Consider the following 21,882-nt stretch of genomic DNA (forward strand, 5'->3'; position numbering starts at 1 on the left):
GGGTCAAAAGTTACAAAATTCCCGTTATAAGACAGAAATGTAGTGTATAGCATGGGAACTAAGTTAACAATCTATACAGTATATTGAAAGTTGCTAAGAGAGTAGATCCTAAAAGTTCTTATCACAAGAAAAAATTATAACTTATGAGGTAATGGATGTTAACAAAACTTATTGCAGTAATAATTTCATAATATCTTACATGCAAATCATCATGTTGTACACCTAGAAACTAATACAGTGTCTATGTCAATTATATCTCAACAAAACCAGGGATGGGGGGGGAGGTAGGGGAAGTAGCCAAGATAACTATCATAATGTTTGTTGAAGTCAGTGTATGTACTCAGCTATTTTTGAGTAGAAATTTAAAGGGTGAACAAAAATTTTTCAAAAAGTTATGATACAAAATCAAGAGTCCACAACATAAAGAGGGCTCTTGTTTTGCTCTATTAAAATCTGTCTCAGTTCAAAACATAGCAAGCAATCTATTTCTGAAAAATGGTAGAAAATGTTAGTTGGACACAACCACCCATCTAAAAGCAACTTAAAACGCTAAGATTTTTAACCTCTTAAAATCTTAAAAATCTCACAACGTCTTAAGGACTTACCAGGCCAAAATATTAGTGAAAGATCCAGTGAAAGACAGAGAGGTCAACCGAACACTCAAGTCAGATATTTCCTTAACTGCATTTATTCTACCGAAGGCAAACTGAGTGGTGGTTTTCAATATCTTGTCAGCCAGTGAGAAGGAAGTTTAAATCTAGAGCCTGCCCAAAGTGGGAAGTCCAATGAAGGTCTGTTCCCAAAGGGCTACATATTTAGAGTAAATGAGAAACAGAAATAAAGCCGCCCCATGCTTCCACTTTCTCTGATAAAAGCAAAGGTGCCTGGGACTTTACAGATAAAGGGCAAAGAGAGAAAAGAACCCTAAGAAATTGTTATCCACAAGCTTGCTCTCAAGAAGATTTATAGACCAGATTCCCATCGCCTGGGTAGTTAAAAACAAAAACAACAACAAAAAAAAAACAACCCTCAAGCCAGGAATTGAGTTTAAAGCAATTTGCAGCAAGAAAATTGAGAAAAAAATGCAAAAGATCTGTATGCAAAATTATAAAACTATGTTGAAAAACACTTAAGAAAACATTATTAGGAAGATAACCCACATTCAAGAATAGAACAACTTAATATCACAAAAGAGAATCCTCCCCAAATTGCCTGCAGATTCATTGCAAGTACAAACCAAATCACAGTAGGGTTTTTCATAAAAGTTGACAATGTGATTTTTAAATTTATATGGAAAAACTAAGCCCAAGAACAGCTAACACATTCCTAGAGGAGAAAAATAAAGAAAGAAAGGAGAACTCGTAAAGTGACAGAAATTAAGACAGGATAGTATTAGAGGAAGAACAGACAAGTTGACCAATGCAAGAGAACATATGTGTGGATGTGTGTGTATCTGATAAATTATAAAGTGAAAATGCTGGGGTTTGGGGGTCAGGGGGAAGAGATCAACAGGAAAAAAAGGGAAGAAACTATTTAATAGATAAAGCTGGAAAATTCAGCTACCCATATGGGAAAAAGGAAACTGGATTCAGATAAAAAAATGTCAGTTCCTGACGGGAGAACTTCAATGTCAAAAGCAAAACTTTTAACCATTTTGATAAAACCATAGGTAAATATTTTTGTGACTCTGGCAGAGATAAGGACTTCTTAAAACAGGGCCCCAGGGCATCTGTGTGGCTGAGTTGGTTAAGTGTCTGCCTTCCACTCAGGTCGTGATCCCAGGGTCCTGGGATTGAGTCCCAGATTGGGCTCTCTGCTTGTCAGGGAGTTTTACTACTCCCTCTGACCCTCTGCCCAACTCCTGCTTCCCATCTCCCTCTTTCTCTCTCACTCTCTCCCTCCCCCCTCCCAAAAGTAAATAAAATCTTACCAAAAAATAGGATTCCAAAAGTAATAACCATAAAGAGTGTTGTTAAATTTATCTGTATTAAAAATTAAAATATTCTGTTCATCAAAAGGCACTCTACAGGAAATAAAAAGGCAAACCACAAATTGGGAAAATAATTTGCAATATATATAACCAACAAAGGATTAGTACTTCTTTTTTCTTTTTCTTAATTCATCTGTATGCAAATAATCCAATAGGAAAATGGGCAAAGTAATGAACAGGCATTTCCTAGAGGCTTAAACATAATAACCAAAGAACATATAAGAGATGGTCATCCTTGTTAGTAATTAGGAAAATGCAAATCAATACAGAAGACAACATATCTGGAAAAATTAAGAACTCAGACAGTACTAAATTTAGGGAGAATATATAGAGAAATGTTTACCCTAACATATAGATGATTAAAGTATTAAGCTGGTAGAACTTCTTCAGAAAACAATATGGATAGTCACATATGCTACAATCCTACAATTCAATTTCTAGGTATATATATCACAAAGCAATTCTCATATATTCTGGACTAGGAGACGGGTACAAACATGTTCATAATAGCAAAAAACTGGAAATAATACCAATACCCACAGACATGATCATGGGTACATATAATGCTGCTCAAACAGTTTGAGTGGAATGGAATAGCATGAAAATAACCAAACGCTATGTTTAACAACCTCTGTAAAGCTTACAAAATAAGGTTGGGAGAACAACGAAAATATTTCAGAACATGATATGACTATAATTCCATTTTAAATAAAAGATGAATATAGAAAAACCAAACTGGGTAGCAAACATAAAGAAAAGCAAGGATTATCTCAAAAGTCCGCAAAGTGGAAAAAAAAAAGTCAGCGAAGTGGTAACGTCTATAGGGAAAAGAAAGTGATGCAATCAGGAAGAAGCATACAGGACTCCTGGGTGTTGGCAATGCTCTTTATTTTGTGCCATGGGTGGCAGGAGATATAGAAGTTTTGTTTTATCACTCTTTGTGGTGTGTGTGTGTGTTTATTTATATTTGAATATATATATATATATGAAAAATTACATATGTGTACATACATATATTGGATGTTCTATAAAAATATAGATAAATTTTACTGTAAGAGTACCTGGGCAGAAGTAGGCCTTTCTTGAGGATTTTCCTTCAAACACTTTTTAATTAACTTCTCAACCATGGGCCATGGGGCACAGCCATATTCTTTAACTGGATCTAAAACATTCAAAAACATATCATGCTACAACATTAGACAAAGCAGAACAATTACTTCATTTCCTTTTCAGTGTATGTGAGAGGTCCAGACCATGCAAAGGGAAACACTGATATCCATAATCCTGTATTTAGTTTGGATCTACTTATGTCACAAACTTAAAGTAATTTTGTTAACTTTATCTCTACTAATGACATCAAAAAAGACTACCTGATTTTTTATTATATAAAAAGACACAAATACTGATTGAATAAAATAAGAGATTTTTCATTCCACACCTGCATTTCACATATACTTTAAAGGTACTCTTGCTCATACAATAATTAGACTTCTATGGAAGTACTTTTTATTTTAATATTTAAAGTTGGCAAGCATTTAATCCTCATACCCCACAGTAGGTTTGTGCATATTTCTTTTTTACAAGAGGTATGCCATTCTTCCAGATGGCATAAACTAGAGATCTGGGAACTGTCACTGGACAGCTAACCAGTGAAATTAGGGCAATGACCCAGATTGTGTTGAAAGTTTATCCAAATAATAATAAAATTCCTTTTGCTGGGAATCCTTTAAAGGTCCCTCCAAAGGAGGTAGGTAAAGCTATATCCCCTGTACTTGGCACATAGCATATACTCATAAATAAATATTTAAGTGAAAGTGAAAGCAGAAAATATGAGAAAAAATTTAAAAGAGTACTTTGTAGGGGGAACTGAAGTAACAGTCAAGGATGAACGACAATGTCTTAGAATTTTCTAAAAGCATGAGACAACCATTCAATATGAGATCTGATTTCATTAAACAATCATTTGCTAATTCATTATATTTATTACTAAAAATAATTACTATACATAATTCAAGCTTCTAGTCCTGCATATAAATCATCTCCCTCCAAGAAAATGAACATATTCCAGGCTAACAAGCACATAGTTACTCTTCAGGAGCATAGAAGTCACTAAGCATGGAGCCCTAACAGCAATGTTATTTCTGAATATTCTTCTAAGTATAATACCAAATACATCAATGTTAATTTGGGATTTTTTTTAAAGCCCAAAACTGCTATCTTTCTCATATGACTTCCATTCATGTCACAGGATTTAAGAATATTCATGCACTAAACAAAAACTCATCAGTTGTGAAGTGAATTAAATATACAACTACAATTAAATAACTTGGAAATAAAGCTGCTTATAAAAAATAATCTTTATTGTAGATAAAACTTACCAGGTAATTTTCCTTGTATTGCCAATTCATCAAACTCATTTGGAAACTTCAAACCCTCTGCTATTCTACCTCCAGTTGTCAAAATGTCATAGAGTAGTAAACCAAATGAATAAACATCAGCTTGTTGGTTATAAATAACATTTCCTCTAGCAACTTCAGGTGCACGAAACCCTGAAAGTAAGCAGATGTATTAATAAATATGCCTAACACCAGGGCTCATATGCCCAATGAGGCATATTCTTAGGTATATATGTTGATGAAGAGTCAAGGAGATGAGTTCTAAATCAAGCCATGTCCTTTCTATAAGGAGATACGTAGATCAAGGCAATTAACAGCCTCATGCTGACATTTCACCCCAAAATCGCTCTTGAAAAATAGTAAGGATAAACGTTCAATAATTATTAAGTAATGTTTCATATTTAAAGCAATTAAGCCTAATCAGGGGGAAAAAAAAACCCTACATCATTTTCCTCATTCCTAAAAAGAACTATTCCCAGGGAAGTGTTTCAAACAAAGGAGAGGCCAGGAGGGCAAGATTTCTAGACTTTACTTCAAGTCACTTTAACCTGACTGAAATTGAATGCCTTCATTATTTTCAGAACTTGTCTCTATTCCTTCTACCCAAATGGAAAAATGAAAATAAAACCACGACTAATGTAAAACAACACCTCAGGTGTTGGTTCATGACTAAAATTCTTTTAAAGGGAAATAAAACTTTTCATCTCACAATAGAGATAAATCACTTTTAAATTCTTCACCAAAAAAAGAGTAACCTCAACATGATTCACAAGAGTAAAATATCAGCAATCTAATGAAATCTAACTATCAGAGGAAATTGGTTAAATGATGTGCACTACGCATTAACTTAAAAATCATTTTTAAGATGACATGCTATAATGTAAACAAAAAGAAAATGTAGGATATAATTCTGCAAGGACAGAAAGTTATCAAATGTTGTAAAAAAATCAACTGAGTTAATTTTTTTAGCTATGACAATCATATTGTGATTATGAAAACAAACATTCTTATTCTTTTTTTTATTATTATTTGACAGAGAGAGAGGAAGAAAGAGAGAGAGAAAGAAGCAGCAGAGGGAGAGGGAGAAGTAGGCTCCCTGCTGAGCAGGGAGTCTGATGCAGGACTCAATCCCAGGACCCCAGGATCATGACCTGAGCTGAACGCAGCTTAACCCACTGAGCCACAGGGCGCCCCCCAACATCCTTATTCTAAGGAAATATTTGTCTGTTTGTTTAGGCATGGCAACATAATGTTTGTGATTTAATTTCAAAGTCTCAAATTCTTACACAAAGAAAGCCAAAGAAAGGACAGTGTGGCAAGGAGTTAATAATCTACATGAAGGGCACATGGGTGTATACAGTGCTATTCATTCAACTTTCCTAGAGACTTAAACATTTTAAAAATAAAAATTTTTCCAATTAATACATCTAAATGTAATAATGCTTATTTCCAGGTGCTAAAATTATAGGTAGTTTTTATTTTTTATTAATTATTTTAATTTTTTATACTTAGAAATTTTCTATAATGAACATATATGATTGTCATCATTTAAAACATAGCGGGGGGGCGCCTGGGTGGCTCAGTGGGTTAAAGCCTCTGCCTTCAGCTCAGGTCATGATCCCAGGATCCTGGGATGGAGCCCTGCATCGGGCTCTCTGCTCAGCGGGGAGCCTGCTTCCCCCTCTCTCTCTGCCTGCCTCTCTGTCTACTTGTGATCTCTGTCTGTCAAATAAATAAATAAATAAATAAAATTTAAAAAAAAAATAGCCAGGGAAATAAACAAAGTATGAATTCATAGCCTTCAAGACGTCAATGGCTGAATTTGGAAAGTGTTCTGTTTGACCGAGCTTACAATCAGAAGATGAAGCGCAGCAGTCCTTCACCAGGCTGGAAGGACATGAAGAATCAGAAAGATGGGAGGTCAGATTTGAGCATGATAGTCCCTGTTGTACTGTTAATATTCTCCAGTTAACATGTTGCCACATTTGTTCATACTCTCTCTTTATACACACACACACACACTCTCACCATTTTCCCGTATCCGTCTGTCAGTGTATTTGCCTGCCAATATATACAGAGATATATAATAGCCGTTTTCTTAGAAAAAGAACATTTTCCTACATAGCCATAATATCACACTCACACCCTAAGCTAAAGAACTGTGTTAGCAATTAGGACAGCTCTTAAACAGATCCCTAATCAACTGTACATAATATAAACATATAACAACAGCTCCTAATTCAATTGCTATAGGTTTTATAGATACTTTCTTAAGAAGTTCATTTGCTATGCAAAAAAATAACCCAGATGGGCAGATGAGGACTTTCCATTGTATGAATAACATAATCTTTCCAAAAATGTTATGTGTTTTCCTAAGGCCACAAAGATAATGAAAGGCCAAGTCAAGAGTACTTACAAATAATGAGCTACTCACACATTAGCTAGTTCATCAACAATATTTATGATTACCTTTCTAGAATTTAAGAGGGATTTTGGAGGTTACTATCAATCTCATGCAATTTATTATTCAACCAGCACATTTTGGGGGTATCTATTAGAACAAGTTACTATTCAGAGATGATTAAACCATTCAGTATATTTTCTTTCCTTGGTAAATTTACTCTTAGAAACACCAGGATTTGGAATTGTGGGATCTTAGAGCAGAAAAACCGAGGGTCACTTAGTCTAAATTTTCATCCAAGGCACATATCCTTTTACAACAGTTTTTATCCCTCTAGGCATCAATCCACAGATGTTAGAGCTATGCAGAAAGCTAGAATTTTTTCTCAGTGAGTCGAGGGACACTAAGAAAGAAAATTGTGAGGCCATGGAAAGAAGTATTTACTTCAACATGGAAATGATTTTAACCTTCTTATCTTCTCCCTTTCAAAATAAATATCTTCATTGACACAATCCCCAGCGGGAGAACATAATCCTTATTTATATATTCCGGAGGTATCTCAACCACAATATAAGGCACTTCAAAGTGCTTTTGAAATTCATCCAATGAATTTCTAATGATTTTCTAATTTCTTGATCACACTAACAATTTCTTCTAATCTATGGAGCAGTAGATGCCTTTAGGAAAAACCTCCCCCAAATAGTAAACGCTAAATGATGATCTGCCTGTAATACATCAAATGGGCTGGTCTGCATCAACTATGTTGTCACAGATCGCAATAAAATGACATTTAATCAACAAAGCATGCAGAATAACATGAGACATTTGTCCCCAATCCATACCTTTAAACACAAAAATGCAAACTATATTGTTGTAATTTGTTGCTCTGAAAAAGATAGAATATCCACTTGAAAATCATGAATTTTAAAAATACTGAGAAAACAGAAGACAGACTTTTAATAAATGATAATGGTGAGTTGTCTAAGAAAGAGAGTAGCTGCACCACTCCGTCCACCTAATAAGCTTTTGATAAGCCAAAAGCTTGAACTTAAATATAAACGCGTGAGGGTACTAAAAATGTATTCATAACTATTTCATCCCCAATACTGCAATGCAAAAGGCCTTCCCAATCATTCTATGAAGGTGGGTGGTGAGCGCTGAAGGCTGAGAGCTGGGCAAGGCACACTGTCTCTGGAGAATTTAAAATAATAAGCAACTGCTGGCACTGGCACAGATCACCCCCATCGTTCTTGTCCTTGGAGCAGCACTGATAAAACATGTCAGGAAAATCAGACTCCAAAAGGTAAAAGAAACAAGTTGTTTACCTAAAAGATTCAAACTCTACAACAGCAAAATGCCATCAAGGTTGAAGAACAAACCCTACACTGGAAAATATTTGAATATATGGCAGGAAAATATTTGAATATGTAAGTCAACATGAACTAAAATCAGCTTTACAAATGAGAAGGAACAATGGACAAATGAATAAAGACACAAAAACGTACATAACATGAAAGGAAAAATATATGTCCTATATATTAAAGATTGCTTAGCCTCAAATAAAAATAAGCAAATAAACACTTGGAAAATAAAAACATTAAGTTCTCACTTTTTGACTATTAATTTTGTGAAGAGTAAAAAGAATAACAAGCCCAGAATGGGAAATGGTTGCTCTAATTTGAATAGGGAGGGAATTTTAATTGACAAACCTTTTAAGAGGCAATTAGTGTTTCAAAATTCAAAATACGCACTCCCAGCAATACCATGCCTAAGAATTTAATGTTTAAAACATCAGTTTCATAAATGACAATTTTAATTTACAATTATGTTAATTAAACCACTGTCAATACATCAAAAAGTCAGAAAAAATTTAAATATACATCAAGATGTGGTTAAGTAAATTACTGTACATACTAGCAATAAAATACTACGTAACCGCTAAAACTGATGTTTGACATAGAAAGACTGCATGAAATATTAATTAGAAAAAGAAAACTAAAGCAGAATTTATAATACATCTATAAAAAACTTAAGCACTTCCAAATCTAGATATAGATATATCTCTATATTACCAGAATGTTAAGATTTACTGCTGCTAGTTTATTAGAAACACATATTTTGACCTGCGTAATAGGATTTGCTGTTTTACCTCACGCCCTTCTGTTTTGCAAATCAAATCTTACTGTAAAGTGAACTAAAATCATGAGCCTGAGCTGCCTCATCATGGAGACCTTCACCTCAAAAAACCAAAATGATTGGGGGGAGGGGGACTTGGGGTGTTAAGACCTAAGCTGCCAACATGATGTTTGCCTGTCAGTCTAAATCATGAGAAGATCCTAAAAGCTCTTCTGCATGTACTTTGTCACTGAGGACTTTCCTGGAACTGAAAGTTTTCCAAAATTTTCACCTTACATTTAATTAAACTTGTCACCACAGTAGTAAAAAGAAAAAACTTTCAAGCTATTCAATGTCTTCACCATGGAATTTCATTTGGGATGAAAATGAACACTTTTCAGGGGCGCCTGGGTGGCTCAGTGGGTTAAAGCCTCTGCCTTGGGCTCCAGTCATGGTCTCAGGGTCCTGGGATCGAGCCCCATGTCAGGCTCTCTGCTCAGCGGGGAGCCTGCTTACCTCCCCCCCCACTGCCTGCCTCTCTGCCTACTTGTGATCTCTCTCTCTTTCTCTGACAAATAAATAAATAAAAATCTTTAAAAATAAAAAAAGAAAATGAACGCTTTTCATATTACCTGCCATTGGGAAAGGTTAGAAATAGGAACGTCTCTTACATCTTTACGAAGGGGCGATATCGCCACACGATCTATGATCTAATATTATGAATGACCGATTGTGTTCATGGACCCTATTGTCACACTGCGGGGATACCTGTTTAGCATCAATGGCCCTCAAAGATTAGAAATGTCAAGTACGAACTGAAGTCCCAAGTGTATGTTTGTTCCATTAGGCTGTTCAAATAAATCTTTTAACATATGTCACTTCTTCCTCTAGCTAAGATGGAGTAACAGGGACTAGAGTTACCATCCTACATAAAACAATGAAATACCAGGCAAAATATATGAAACACTGGACACTAGGCACAGAACAGTGATCCTGAGAGAGAGCAAGCCTACAACATGAGTCCTCTGAGAGCTTCCAAACCCACAGCGCAGGGAAGGGAAACAAAAACAGCCTGACGCCCTGTAAGTAGAAAGAGCAAAAAGTTCAGGAAAGCAAAGGCAGCTAGAATGTGCCTGGCATTGTGTCCAATTCTTTATACGAATCTCTCATTTAGCTTCCACGACAATCCCTGAAAAATATACTGTTATTAGGTACTATTGTTGAACCAAGAAAAGAAGGTAGATATTTCTCTGGCCCCAGCTAGTGAGCGGTAGACCGAGAATTCAAAACTAGACCATCTGACTTCACAGCCTATGTTTCACTGATTCCAGTCAGCCAAAAAGTTCACCAAGTCTTATCTGTCTTTGTATCTCCAGAATCCACTGTGATGCCTAGAATGTGCACCACTGAGCAAGATTCACATTTACTCACTCTATAACTTTTTGATTCTATCACAGGCTAATACTTTTAAGATCTCAAGTAAATACTTATCGTCTTATTCAAAGTTTTTCTATAATAAACACTTGCCTCCGCTGTGATACGGTACCAAACTTGAGCTGCTCTCCTCTATTCACGCAGGCAAGGACACTAGTTCCATGATGTAGAGATGGAAACTTTGGCTAGCGATTAAGAATATTTGCAATGACTCCCCATCACTGAAAGATTCTATTATATGGCATGATTTAAAAAGCTCTTCATGAGCTAGAGAAGTGTGATTCTGGGCTGTGTATCAGAAATATCTGTGCGCTTCAAACACCGAAGATGTTCTTGATTCTTTTCTACACCAGTGACTCCTGATCTTGAATGCACACTGGAATTACCTGGAGAAATTTAAATAACATCAATGTCTGGGCTCCATCCCAGACTTAACTAGAAGCAAAATCAGAATCCCTGGGGGTGAGGTCCCAAGATCATATATTTGAAAGTTCCCCAGGAGCTTCTTACCCGTGAGATGAGAGATTGAGGGTTCCAGTCCATGCCTACTAAAATAGAATTATAAATATATAACCCCCACTAGATACATTTTTAAAGAGCTACATGCTATCTAATACACAGGCAGAATTAAAAGACACTTAGCCAATAATCCTCCATCCTCCATCTATCACCTAGACCATAAGAATTTCTTGCAGTTATTTGAATAGGACAAGTCCTATTATACCTTACTACCGTTGGCCTGGAATGTCTACTCTGGCTCTTTTATTTTCTTGTTTTCTCAAACTTCCAGATTATCCTTTAAGATATACTTCCAGAATCATCTCCTGTACGTAGGGAAGTCCTGGCAACTTACAACTCAGTTAATTACTTGATCCTTTGTGCTCTTATCACTACCTTGAACTAGACCGCCTACTGAAACTGACAAAATGCTTTATGATTATTTCTTTATAGCCCTATTTCTCTTGGCAGGATATGTGCTTTCTGGAGGACAAAATTTACATTTATTCATGCACATGCCCCAAATCCATCATGAGAGCAATTACTAACATGGTTGGAGCAACAGTAGTATGCAAAGACCTGTTCTATGCTATTTATGTGGATGATTTCATTTCACCCTTAAAACAATCCCATGAGGTAGGTATTATTATTTCTCAACACAATTTACAGAAGTGAACATGGAGCCCCAGAAGGTAAATCCTGATGAACACCATGCAGCTATTAAGTAGTAGCACCAGTCTGGTATTTGGCAAACATGCAATAAATTATTGCCAAATGCATGAATAAATGAATAAAGAAATTAACATAATTTTCCCTTGGAGAATTATCATAACAATTACAATGTCAAAATAATTGGGAAAATATGATTCATTTCTAAAAACTAATTTTAGAAATAATTTCTCAGATGAGCCTGCATTTTAACAAATGCAATGAGTAAATAAGGAAAAAAGATCCACATATAAAAAGAAAATTTAGGGGCACCTGGGTGGCCTAGTCAGTTAAGCATCTGCCTTTGGCTCAGGTCATGATCTCAGGGTCTTGGGGCTCCCTGCTCAGGAGGGAATGTGCTTGGTCCTCTGCCCCTCCCCCACTCATGCTCTCTCTTATCCCTCTCTTTCAAATAAATAAATTCTTTAAAAAAATGAGAAATTTATGTTAGGTCTGACTACACATCACATAGTACACAGAAACATGTATTTTCTTTCCTTTTTTACTTTGAGACAAATATCAGTAGAGCATGTTTCATAATCTCTCTCAGATTATACTGTATAACCACAGAATAATATTTTTAACCTAGCCAAAGACGACTGTATTCTATGGATGTTGGCAGGGTTGAAGCCATCATTCAGCACCCACCTCAGTCAACAGTGCAACTGTCAGGGGACCCAGAACTGACTGTCATTCTCAACAGGATATGATATAAATATATCCATTTGACTGAGTTAAAGTTGAAGCTCTCCAAGTTATTTACAGTTGAAAGACTCTATCCCTATTTACCTTTCGAAATGTAAACAGACACTGCACCAGTCCTTGCCAACAGCTGTGTTGTTCTGACTTGCATTCCACCTTTGATGCTACCTGGCAGGGGCTCTGCTCCCCTGTAGGTTAGATTTGCATCTTGCATGACCCTATAGGCACGCCTAATTGGCCCTAAGCTTTAATTTCCTTATCTGTAAACAGGAATAGTAATAAGACCTATGTCAGACCATCATAAGGATTAAATGAGATAATCAACCCCAGGAAAGTCTAAACACAAGGCAGCACACTATGCCACAAAAGGTTTGCTCCCATTCCCATCTTCTCTCAGAAAACAGTAACAAACCTACTCTCAGATGCACACAACAGAGTGAATGCACCACAGTGAGGCCTACTATAAACACACACACAGACACACACACAAGTTTAACAAATGCATGGTCTTTTGTTTCTCTAGAAGTTTCCAAGTGAAAGATTCTAACATTAAGAGATCCCTTAAAAGGAAAAGACAGGAGAGGACTGAAATCGTATGAAAGGGGATGATTTTCTTCTCAAATGTAACTGATTTGGAGAAGGAGAAGTTTGGTGTTGGTGGTTAGCAGTGCTGAAAGTTAACTGTTATTTAAAATTGAGGCTGAGTTAGGGCTGAGACAATCAGAAGTGCTTTAGCAATAATGAATACAGTAATGATAAAAGTTCCAGGATAAGTGAGAAAAAATGCCTATAATGTATTAAGCAGCCTGGGGGAAAAGGGACAGAACAAATCAAGGCTTTGGGTTTTTCTGTCATGATCTTTCTTCATTGTGTATATTACCGCACATTGATCGAGCAGATTAAAAGGATCAGTAACGAGTATCTGATTTGGCATAAAGAATCAACTGGATATTGAACTTTAGGCAGGTTTTGACCAAACCAGGAAGTCAGATACTTAAAAGGAAGGGCCATGATTCTGAACAGAGTTGAACTGAGCTGGCTGCTGGCTAGCCTAGCCCCCTGAGAGAGGTGGCCCAGAACACAGTCCCCTGAGACCAGACAGATCCACATTCCCAGGAGGTGGACAAAGCCTCAGCAGCAGGATTTCTGCTCACCAACACTGTGCCTAGGTTGGGGTGGAGGCCTCAGCTGAGTGGTCTGGCCCATCTTCGGTATCACCCAAGAGTCCTGAACAGATCTCCCAAGAGAAGACCCCTACCCTGTGCCCACACTTTCTAGGTGGGAGTGCAGGCAGTCTGTGGGATTCCATTCTAAGATTCTTCTTCCAAACCTGTACTTGACAATGTCTGTGGTTCATGGTCCCATCATTTTGCTTTGTTTATTTTGATTTTTTAGTAACTAAGATTGAATATTTAAGCCTCTTTAAGTACATGTTAGAGTTACATGTAATCGAGGAGAGAGATTTAGGATGTAAAGCCAAATAGCTGTGGATTCATTTCTCATTTAGATTGAGTTCTTTATTGATCACTTACTGGACGGCTTCCTCCAAGTATAGAATCTTGCTGACCCTCAGCTTCCTTATTTCACAGATGAGAAAGTAAAAACTAACTTCCAGCCTTGGCATGAGGCTGAGATACCATGTGTCTAATACACCTGGCACTGAGCCCGATACACAGCTGGTGCCCAAGAGATAATCATTTTATTGCTATTAAACAACCGAGAGACACTTGCAGCCAAAACATGTACTTTGAAAGGTTTCGGAGAGGGCACACTCTACTTCCAGCACATCGCTATGAAAAACAAAAGAGAGAATACATATCTGGCGCAAAAATAAAACCACACGTTGCAATCTGGGGCCATCTGCTTATCCAAGTTCATAAGTAGGGTAGGAGGCTGAAGGGGATGGTTAGAGAACAAACTCGGATCTTTGCCTTCCCAGATATCCTCCACTGTCTTCTGTCTTAGGCAAGTGTTTTAATTGAGCTCCAGTCATCAAGACGATATAACTTTATTTATGAATAACAAACTATACAAGATTTCTCTGAATATGGAGCTGTTCCTCTAAACATAAGTCAATCGCCCAATTTTCTATACCTGCCCTTGTCCTATGACTGTTTCTCAATAATCAGAACCTGAGATTCTGATGAACCTGAGACTAGCAGGAGACTAGGAGTTGAGAAAGGGAGGGAGGATCCTATAGAGTAGACAGTAATGTGAAAGAACATGTCTAAACATAAGACCACACAAACACAAGTACACAGGAAGTAGATTACCACTGGCAGAAAGTCAGTTAACAGTAGAAGTAGTAGGATTATTAGAATAGGCATGACAAATACGGGTTGCGGATGACCCTAAAAAGGAACATTAGACTTGAAGGTAAGAAAACAGTGCCTGTGATTTCTGGAGACCATAGATATAATGGTCTCCAGAATGGGTACGTTTCATTCACATAGCAACCATGACTCTTCTTGCTATATAGGGCCAAACAGAGAATTTATACTATTAAGTATTGAAGTATTAGTGACTTAGAAATTTTGAAGAAAGAAAACTGAAGTGCAGTGCTTAAAGGTTTTAACTTCTGTACCAATCTGTGGGAAGAAAGTATGCCTGTATCAAGAACAGTACAATGGAAAACTCTGGCCCCACATCTCTACCTGAAACTCTCGAAGCCAGAAGTATTTAGGAATTTAGACTTTTTCATATTTAAGAAAGTTAATAATGAAGCACATAACATAATTACAGAAACTCTCAGTAGGATTGGGGCCATCACCCTATACCCAATGTGCTGTATTGCTGCCATGAAACATACACATATTCACATGGAGTTTGAGAAAGAAAGATCATAATAAGCATCAAGTTAGTTCAGGTCAGATTTTGCCACCAAATCAGTTCTTTAAAAAAAAAGGGGGGGGGGACACCTAGGTGGCTCAGTAGGTTAAGCATCTGCCTTCAGCTCAGGTCATGATCCTAGAGTCCTGGGATTGAGTCCCACATCGGGCTCCTTGCTCAGCGGGGAGCCTGCTTCTCCCTCTGCCTGCAGCTCCCCCCTCCTCACTCTCTATCAAATTAAAAAATAAATAAATCTTAAACAAAAAAAAAATCTTTGGGTTTTCAAAGTTCTTTGGATTTCAGAGTTATAAAAAGGGTTTGTGAACCTACATTTGGTTTGCCTCATTTTTAGGTAAGTGTAACAATACCTAGTGTAAAAAATACCTAGTGTAAAACTTCTACTGTTCCTTCTCACCACCTCTAGAACATCTAAATATTTTAAAAATTCAACTTTTAAAAATATAATTTGTCATCGAACAGTCTCTATTTTTTATTTGTTCTTTCTCCCCCCTGGAAAACTACATCAGTAAATCTTTTTTGTTGTTGTTGTTTCCCTACAGACTACAGTGATTAAAATCACAACATAGGGGCATCTGGGTAGCTCAGTCGTTAGGTGTCTGACTTCAGCCCCGATCGTGATCCAGGGTCCTGGGATAGAGCCCGTCATCGGGCTGCCTGCTCAGTGAGGCACCTGCTTCTCCCTCAACTACTCCCCTGCTTGTGTTCCCTCTCTCTCTCTCTCTCTCTGTCAAATAAATAAATAAAATCTTTAAATAAAATAAAATCACAACATAGTGGTCATGATATTCATACAAGAACTATCTGTTCAAACATGATAGGACACAGTGTTCTCTTGATTCTCCTGAACTTACAATGGAAGTCACTGGTTGTCCATCCTGAAGAAGGAATTACCAAGCCAACCTTCTCACATACCTGGTGTGCCCTCCGACGTCTTTATCCCCATCCTACAGCAGTACTGAGCAATTCCGTAGTCCGCAATCTTCGCAATGATGCCAGCATTGGGATACAGGGTGAAGAGCAGCACATTGTGGGGCTTTAAGTCACGGTATATAATCATGGCCGAGTGGAGGTATCTGCCAGAAAACGTACAGGTAGTGTCATCAAAATGTGATTATATTATTACAACTTCTGTCATGATTTCCTTAAATCTATGTCCATTATGCAAAGCCTCAAAACTTCTGTGCTAAGTTTGATCTCTCCACAGAGATGAGAGATATCATAGAAGGAAATGAAAACTATAAGCCAAATACTGTAAAGCAAGCTTGTGCTTTATTTTTTTTAAGATTTTATTTATTTATTTATTTGAGATAGAGTGAAAGTGAGAGAGATTACAGAGGGAGAGGAGAAGCAGGGGAGAGGGAGAAGCAGACTCCCAGATGAGCAGAGAGCCCAACAAGGAACTCCATGCCAGGCTCCTGGGATCATGACCTGAGCCAAAGGCAAATGCTAAACTGACCTACCTGAGTCACTGGGCACCCCAAGGTTGTGCTTTTAAAACCAACCAACTGGGTGCCTGGGTGGCTTAGTTGGTTAAGCGACTGCCTTCAGCTCAGGTCATGATCCTGGAGTCCCATGATCAAGTCCCACATCAAGATCCCTACTCAGCAGGGAGTCTGCTTTTCCCCCGACCATCTCCTCTCATGATCTCCTTATCTCTCATTCTGCCAAATAAATAAATAAATAAAATCTTAAAAAAAAAAACGACCAACAAACAACAACAAAAAAGGTCAATGTTGATAAGTGAGTAATTTAAACTTTAAGGCAAAACCAGTTCAAGCAAAGTACCAGTTTTTGGTGACTTTTCTTTTGTATACCTAAGAATTACATTAAAGTAATTCTGAATTCTCTCAAAGATCATCAACTATTTTAATTAGCATAAAATGTAAATAGTTAAATAAGAGTTGATCTTATTTTGATATAGCTCCATTTAATAGTCTTGATGTTCTTAAAACCATACAGAAGTTTATCTTAGCTTTTAAAATTCTCTCTATTCCATTTCCCTTCTGATATTTATTTTTCTCTGACTGATATGTTTCCTAAATTGGGGGAAAATATTTTCACCTTTTTCAATAATAACAAATCAACACACAAAAAAACTATCCAGCTATCAATACTGTACTCTGTTTGAAGATGTAACTTACTTTAAACCCAATTCTGTTATGAATCAAGGTTAACAAAAAACTTTTGGACTGAAAGTTGGAACGAGTAAAACAATGTCTTGGGAAAAATGATCTTGGATGATGTTAAAGTCACTCCCTTTAGAGACTGATCCAATCAAACATAAGCAGTAGAGTGGGATATTGAAGGCAAAGATTAAAAAGTAAAATAAAGTTTTAATCTTAGCCAGGTCTTCTCCATTTTGGGAACACAGCCAGAGAGCTACCACTGTGCTCCAACAACTAAAGTCACTCTATTACCCGCTTTCCGTACTATTCACAAAATCAGATTCTGCCCTACCGCTCTGTCTTCCCTGCTCCATGATATCAAATTTGCTATAACTCTCCACGTGATCTCACAGGTAAATTATGAGCTATCTTTAAAGGACAATTTTTTACAGAACTTAATGAGGTAAATTTAAATCCTTTGTTTTTGTGGCTTTTGGTTTGGGTTCACATCGTATCCCTAAATATTTACTCCATTACCTAATACCCATCACTGTTAGAGGAATTAGGTGCAGAGTGGCCGCAGTACTCTGAACCTTCCACCACATGACGGCCTACAGTGTAGGTATCATTTAATTGCATCAGCTGAAGCAGAACTTCCTTTCTTTTCCAGGATGTAGTCAGGACATTTGACGTTAGGCCTACTCATTCTGCTCTACATATTTCTGGCTGAAAAATAAGATAAATGTACTAATGAAGTTGACCTTAACAATAAGCAATGGACTAGAAAGAAAAATTTACCAAGGGCTTACTGAAAGGCCATTAGCTACCCTTGCCTTGCTGAGGAGAAAAGCTGGGAGATTAAGAAGAAAAAAGTTAAAGCCAAGTGATGCATAATTGAACAGCATCCAAATCCTTCCTAATGCATGCCTCTTTCAGAATACTTATAGAATATGGGCTCTCTCACAATACTTCCCAAAGGTTAAAAAATAGTTAAACTTAATTTGAAATAATGTCAGTGGGGGAAAGATTAACTGGGTTAGTTAAAATGTTCAATAATAGAATTTAATCTTAAAAAGTGCAGTTTTAATAGCTTCTAATAGACTAGCAAAATAGCTTTTGATATTAACAAGTACAGATCTTGCCTTACTGAAAATAATTCACCCATAATTTATGCATTATGTGACAATGAGCATTGCCAAATATTTTATTAAAATAAACCGGTCTAAATTCTGTTAGTCATTCTTTAATTGTGATTTTCATCAGTGTTGCTAGGAAACCCCTTTCTTTATAATTAAAAGTAAACTTTATCTCACCCTAAATCAAATTATTCTAAAAATAAGATGCATTCATTCATTTAACAAAATATGTATTGGGCATCTAAGAGGTTCAGTCCCTAGGGATATAAAACCATCGTGAAATCTCTGCTTTGAGGAGTCACACTCTAGAAGGAGAGACAGGTACCCAAACAAGGTTACAGAACTGTGGTGAGTCCCAAATGCTAGGGAGGTCAAAGGGAGAAAAACAGATGTAAAGATAGCAAAGCAGACTCTGCCACTAGACTGGAAATTTTCAACTTTGATAAGTTAATATATATATAATCTCTGCCCTTTCTTCTTCAGCACCTACCACCATCTTGCATAGAGCCAACTCAAGGAAAATGTGCTAGAGAGGCCATCTACTGATGGTGCAGCTGAACTTGATCGTGGAGATGATATGAGCAAATTCTACAGGAAAATGAATTCTGTAGGCAGACAAATCTGGAGAAAGAGAAAATGACAATGCCAAGATAGACATGGATGCCAATGAAAAGTCAAGACCTTCAGCATGGTGAGAATGGCGAGTGAGGGCAGTGGAAAGGCAGGGGAAGGAGAGAAAGGCAAGAGGCATACACAGAGTTTTGATGCTACTCCAAGGAGTCTGGATGTATTTCACAGATAACTTGGAACTACCAGGGAATTTCAAGCATAATTAGATTTTTATTTTCGGAGAAATATTTTGATAATTCCCTAGAGGTACTGGACCAAGGCAGCAACAGTAGCATAAAAATAAATCGATGAAAAAGAGAACGTGAAATAGTCAAAGACCTGGTGGTCAAATGGAAGGAGAGGGATAACCTTGATGGGACTACAGGGTTCTTCATCAGCAAGCGGGAGATACAAGGAAAAGAGGAGATTCATGGTAGAAGAGCTGCAGAGAAAGGAAACTCAATTTTGTAAATAATGAAACATAGAACCTTATGGGAAACACAGGTGACCATATCAGGTAATTGAGAATTATGACTAAGAGCCCAGGGAGAGGACTGAATTAGAAAGGAAACGACTAATAATTGTAGGCAATACTGTAAAAGAATATTAATGTGAAAAAAGTTCTTATATATGCCTCTAATAGCTCTATCATTTAAGGGACTCCAGAGTGTGATACATTATCTCCTTGTACCTCTATAGTTATAGTTTTATGCTGAAATATATTTGAGGAGACAACCCCTCATGTGGAGTTTTTAAAAAATATACTTAGTGCTGATAGAAGACTGAAAGCTGAAATCTATTGGCCTCTTGTGGCCCAAGATCCTGAAAGCTGTCCTGACATTATGCTGAGAAGAAATCAGGCAAATTAAAGGAAAGTATGCTGAGGTTTAATTTACTTCATTGGAAACTGCTGGATTTGTTATTTAAAGTGGTTGGCATTATGGAGGACATGTATTGATTGCATGGAGCACTGGGTGTGGTGCATAAACAATGAATTCTAGAACACTGAAAAGAAATTTAAAAAATAAATTAAAATTTTTTTAATTTTTTTTTAAAGATTTTATTTATCTGACAGAGAGAGATCACAAGTGGGCAGACAGGCAAGCAGAGAGAGAGAGAGGAGGAAGCAGGCTCCCTGCAGAGCAGAGAGCCCGATGTGGGACTCGATCCAGGACCCTGAGATCATGACCTGAGCTGAAGGCAGAGGCTTAACCACTGAGCCACCCAGTGCCCCTAAATAAAATGTTTAAACGTAAAGTAAGGTTCAAAGAACCAGAGTAAGTTATCTTAGAGACAGGGTCTTTCGAACAGTTGTGAATGAAAATGAGAAAGTCTTCATTTCCAAATAAACATTTTGGTAATTATACAGGAGAACCAGCGGAACATAGGATCTGGATTCATTAAATTAAGAAAAGCAGTTGACCCATCTCCGAAACCCATCTCCGAAACACATTGCTGCACGTTATCTAGATTAATTTAATACACGGTTCCCCCTGGTGTTCAAAAGCAGATATACCCAGCCAAAATCCAACCCTCCACAATATGTTCTCATTAATAATCTCTATGTTCTTCAGTAGTTCCTGGATCCATTCTCTATAACTATCAAGTTATACCTTCTTGGTTTGGTTTTATGTGTTTATGAGTAGTGTTTATTTGGTTTTCCTTACCATCCATTCCATTTACATTTCGGGAGACAGCCTGAGAAGAATCGAAGCAGTATTTCAGAAGGGAATGAAGGGAAAGAAATTTGCATCCACTGTGTGGCTACATGGACCAGGTACTGCTGTCCTTCCTCCCTCTCTCCCCTCGCTCCCTATTCTCTCTCTCCCTACTCTCTCTACCGCCAGCAGATATCTACTGAGGTCGGGACTGTCCCATGTGCTACAGATAGGAAAGTGAACAAGTTGGCAAGTCCCTATCAGACCCTTAGATTCTAATGGCAAAGAAAGACAATGAAATGTTTTAAATGAAAACATAAAGAATACCAGGTAGTGATAAGTGCTATAGACGCCCAGGAGAGACATAAGGTAGGCAGGGACATCCTCTCTGAGAGGAAACCTGCAAGAAATGAGAAGTAAGCCAAGAAAATATCTGGGGCTCAGATACTCTTGGTCAAGAGAGGAGCTGATATAAAACCCCGGGTATATTTGAGAAACCTCAGAGGAGCAAGTGGCTGAGCACAGTGATTAGAGAGTGAGACAGCAGCTAACGCGATAAACACTCGATCCAGCCACCATGGCCACCGTGTGAAGAGTGTGAAGAGCGTGGGGCAGAGATGAAAGCGAAGAGGGCCGGTTAGGCAAGGAGCCATGACAGTGGCTCAGACACCCTGAGTAGGGAGAGAGACTGTGTGAAGTAGCTGCCTTAAGATATGTTTTGATGGCAGAGCTGAAAGTATTTGCTGAAGGATTAGGTGCGGGATGTGGGAGGAAGGAAGGAATGAAGGATGACTCCAAGGTGAAATATGTGTGTGACCAGAGATGGGCCAGTGGAGGAGGAGGAAATCTAGACTTAATCTGGGATAACTTCAATTATCACAGAAGTCCTTGAAATATGACATATTAAGTATTGGTCACAGTGTATAGACTCTAACAAAAGAGTTTCAGAGGTATAAAACCATCATTACTAAGTATGTGGAGCAGTGATTTCTCCCAGTCCCTTTGTGTCCAAAGACCGTGGCCTTCCCACTCTCTTGTGCTTCCTGGTACCGGCTGGCCTGCAGGCTTAGGTGTGCCTCCAACAGTCAAATCACTCCAGTCCCCTTCAGGAAATATACACCAATCTTTCCTTAGAATTATCCATGGGAACTGACACTTTCCTGACACTTTGAACTTCACCTACATTTTTGTTTTAGGGGAAGCAGACCACTACTGGGTTAACATCATGAGCTCCAGAGCAGGACTCCTGGGTCCCACCTCTCCTTTCACTATCTAGGAGG

At 37.6% G+C, this 21,882-nt stretch overlaps 1 protein-coding gene across 1 annotated transcript in view; it reads right to left on the reverse strand.

Annotated features, from left to right (window-relative positions):
* The window catches only part of LRRK2 (leucine rich repeat kinase 2), a 133,229-nt gene that overhangs the window by 15,045 nt on the left and 96,302 nt on the right, over positions 1-21,882 (reverse strand). The window contains 3 exon segments of the mRNA XM_047740921.1: positions 3,052-3,152; positions 4,369-4,539; positions 16,007-16,171. Coding sequence (XP_047596877.1) covers positions 3,052-3,152; positions 4,369-4,539; positions 16,007-16,171 — 437 coding nt within the window.

Source organism: Lutra lutra, chromosome 8 (assembly GCF_902655055.1).
Source record: "Lutra lutra chromosome 8, mLutLut1.2, whole genome shotgun sequence".
Taxonomy (NCBI): domain Eukaryota; kingdom Metazoa; phylum Chordata; class Mammalia; order Carnivora; family Mustelidae; genus Lutra; species Lutra lutra.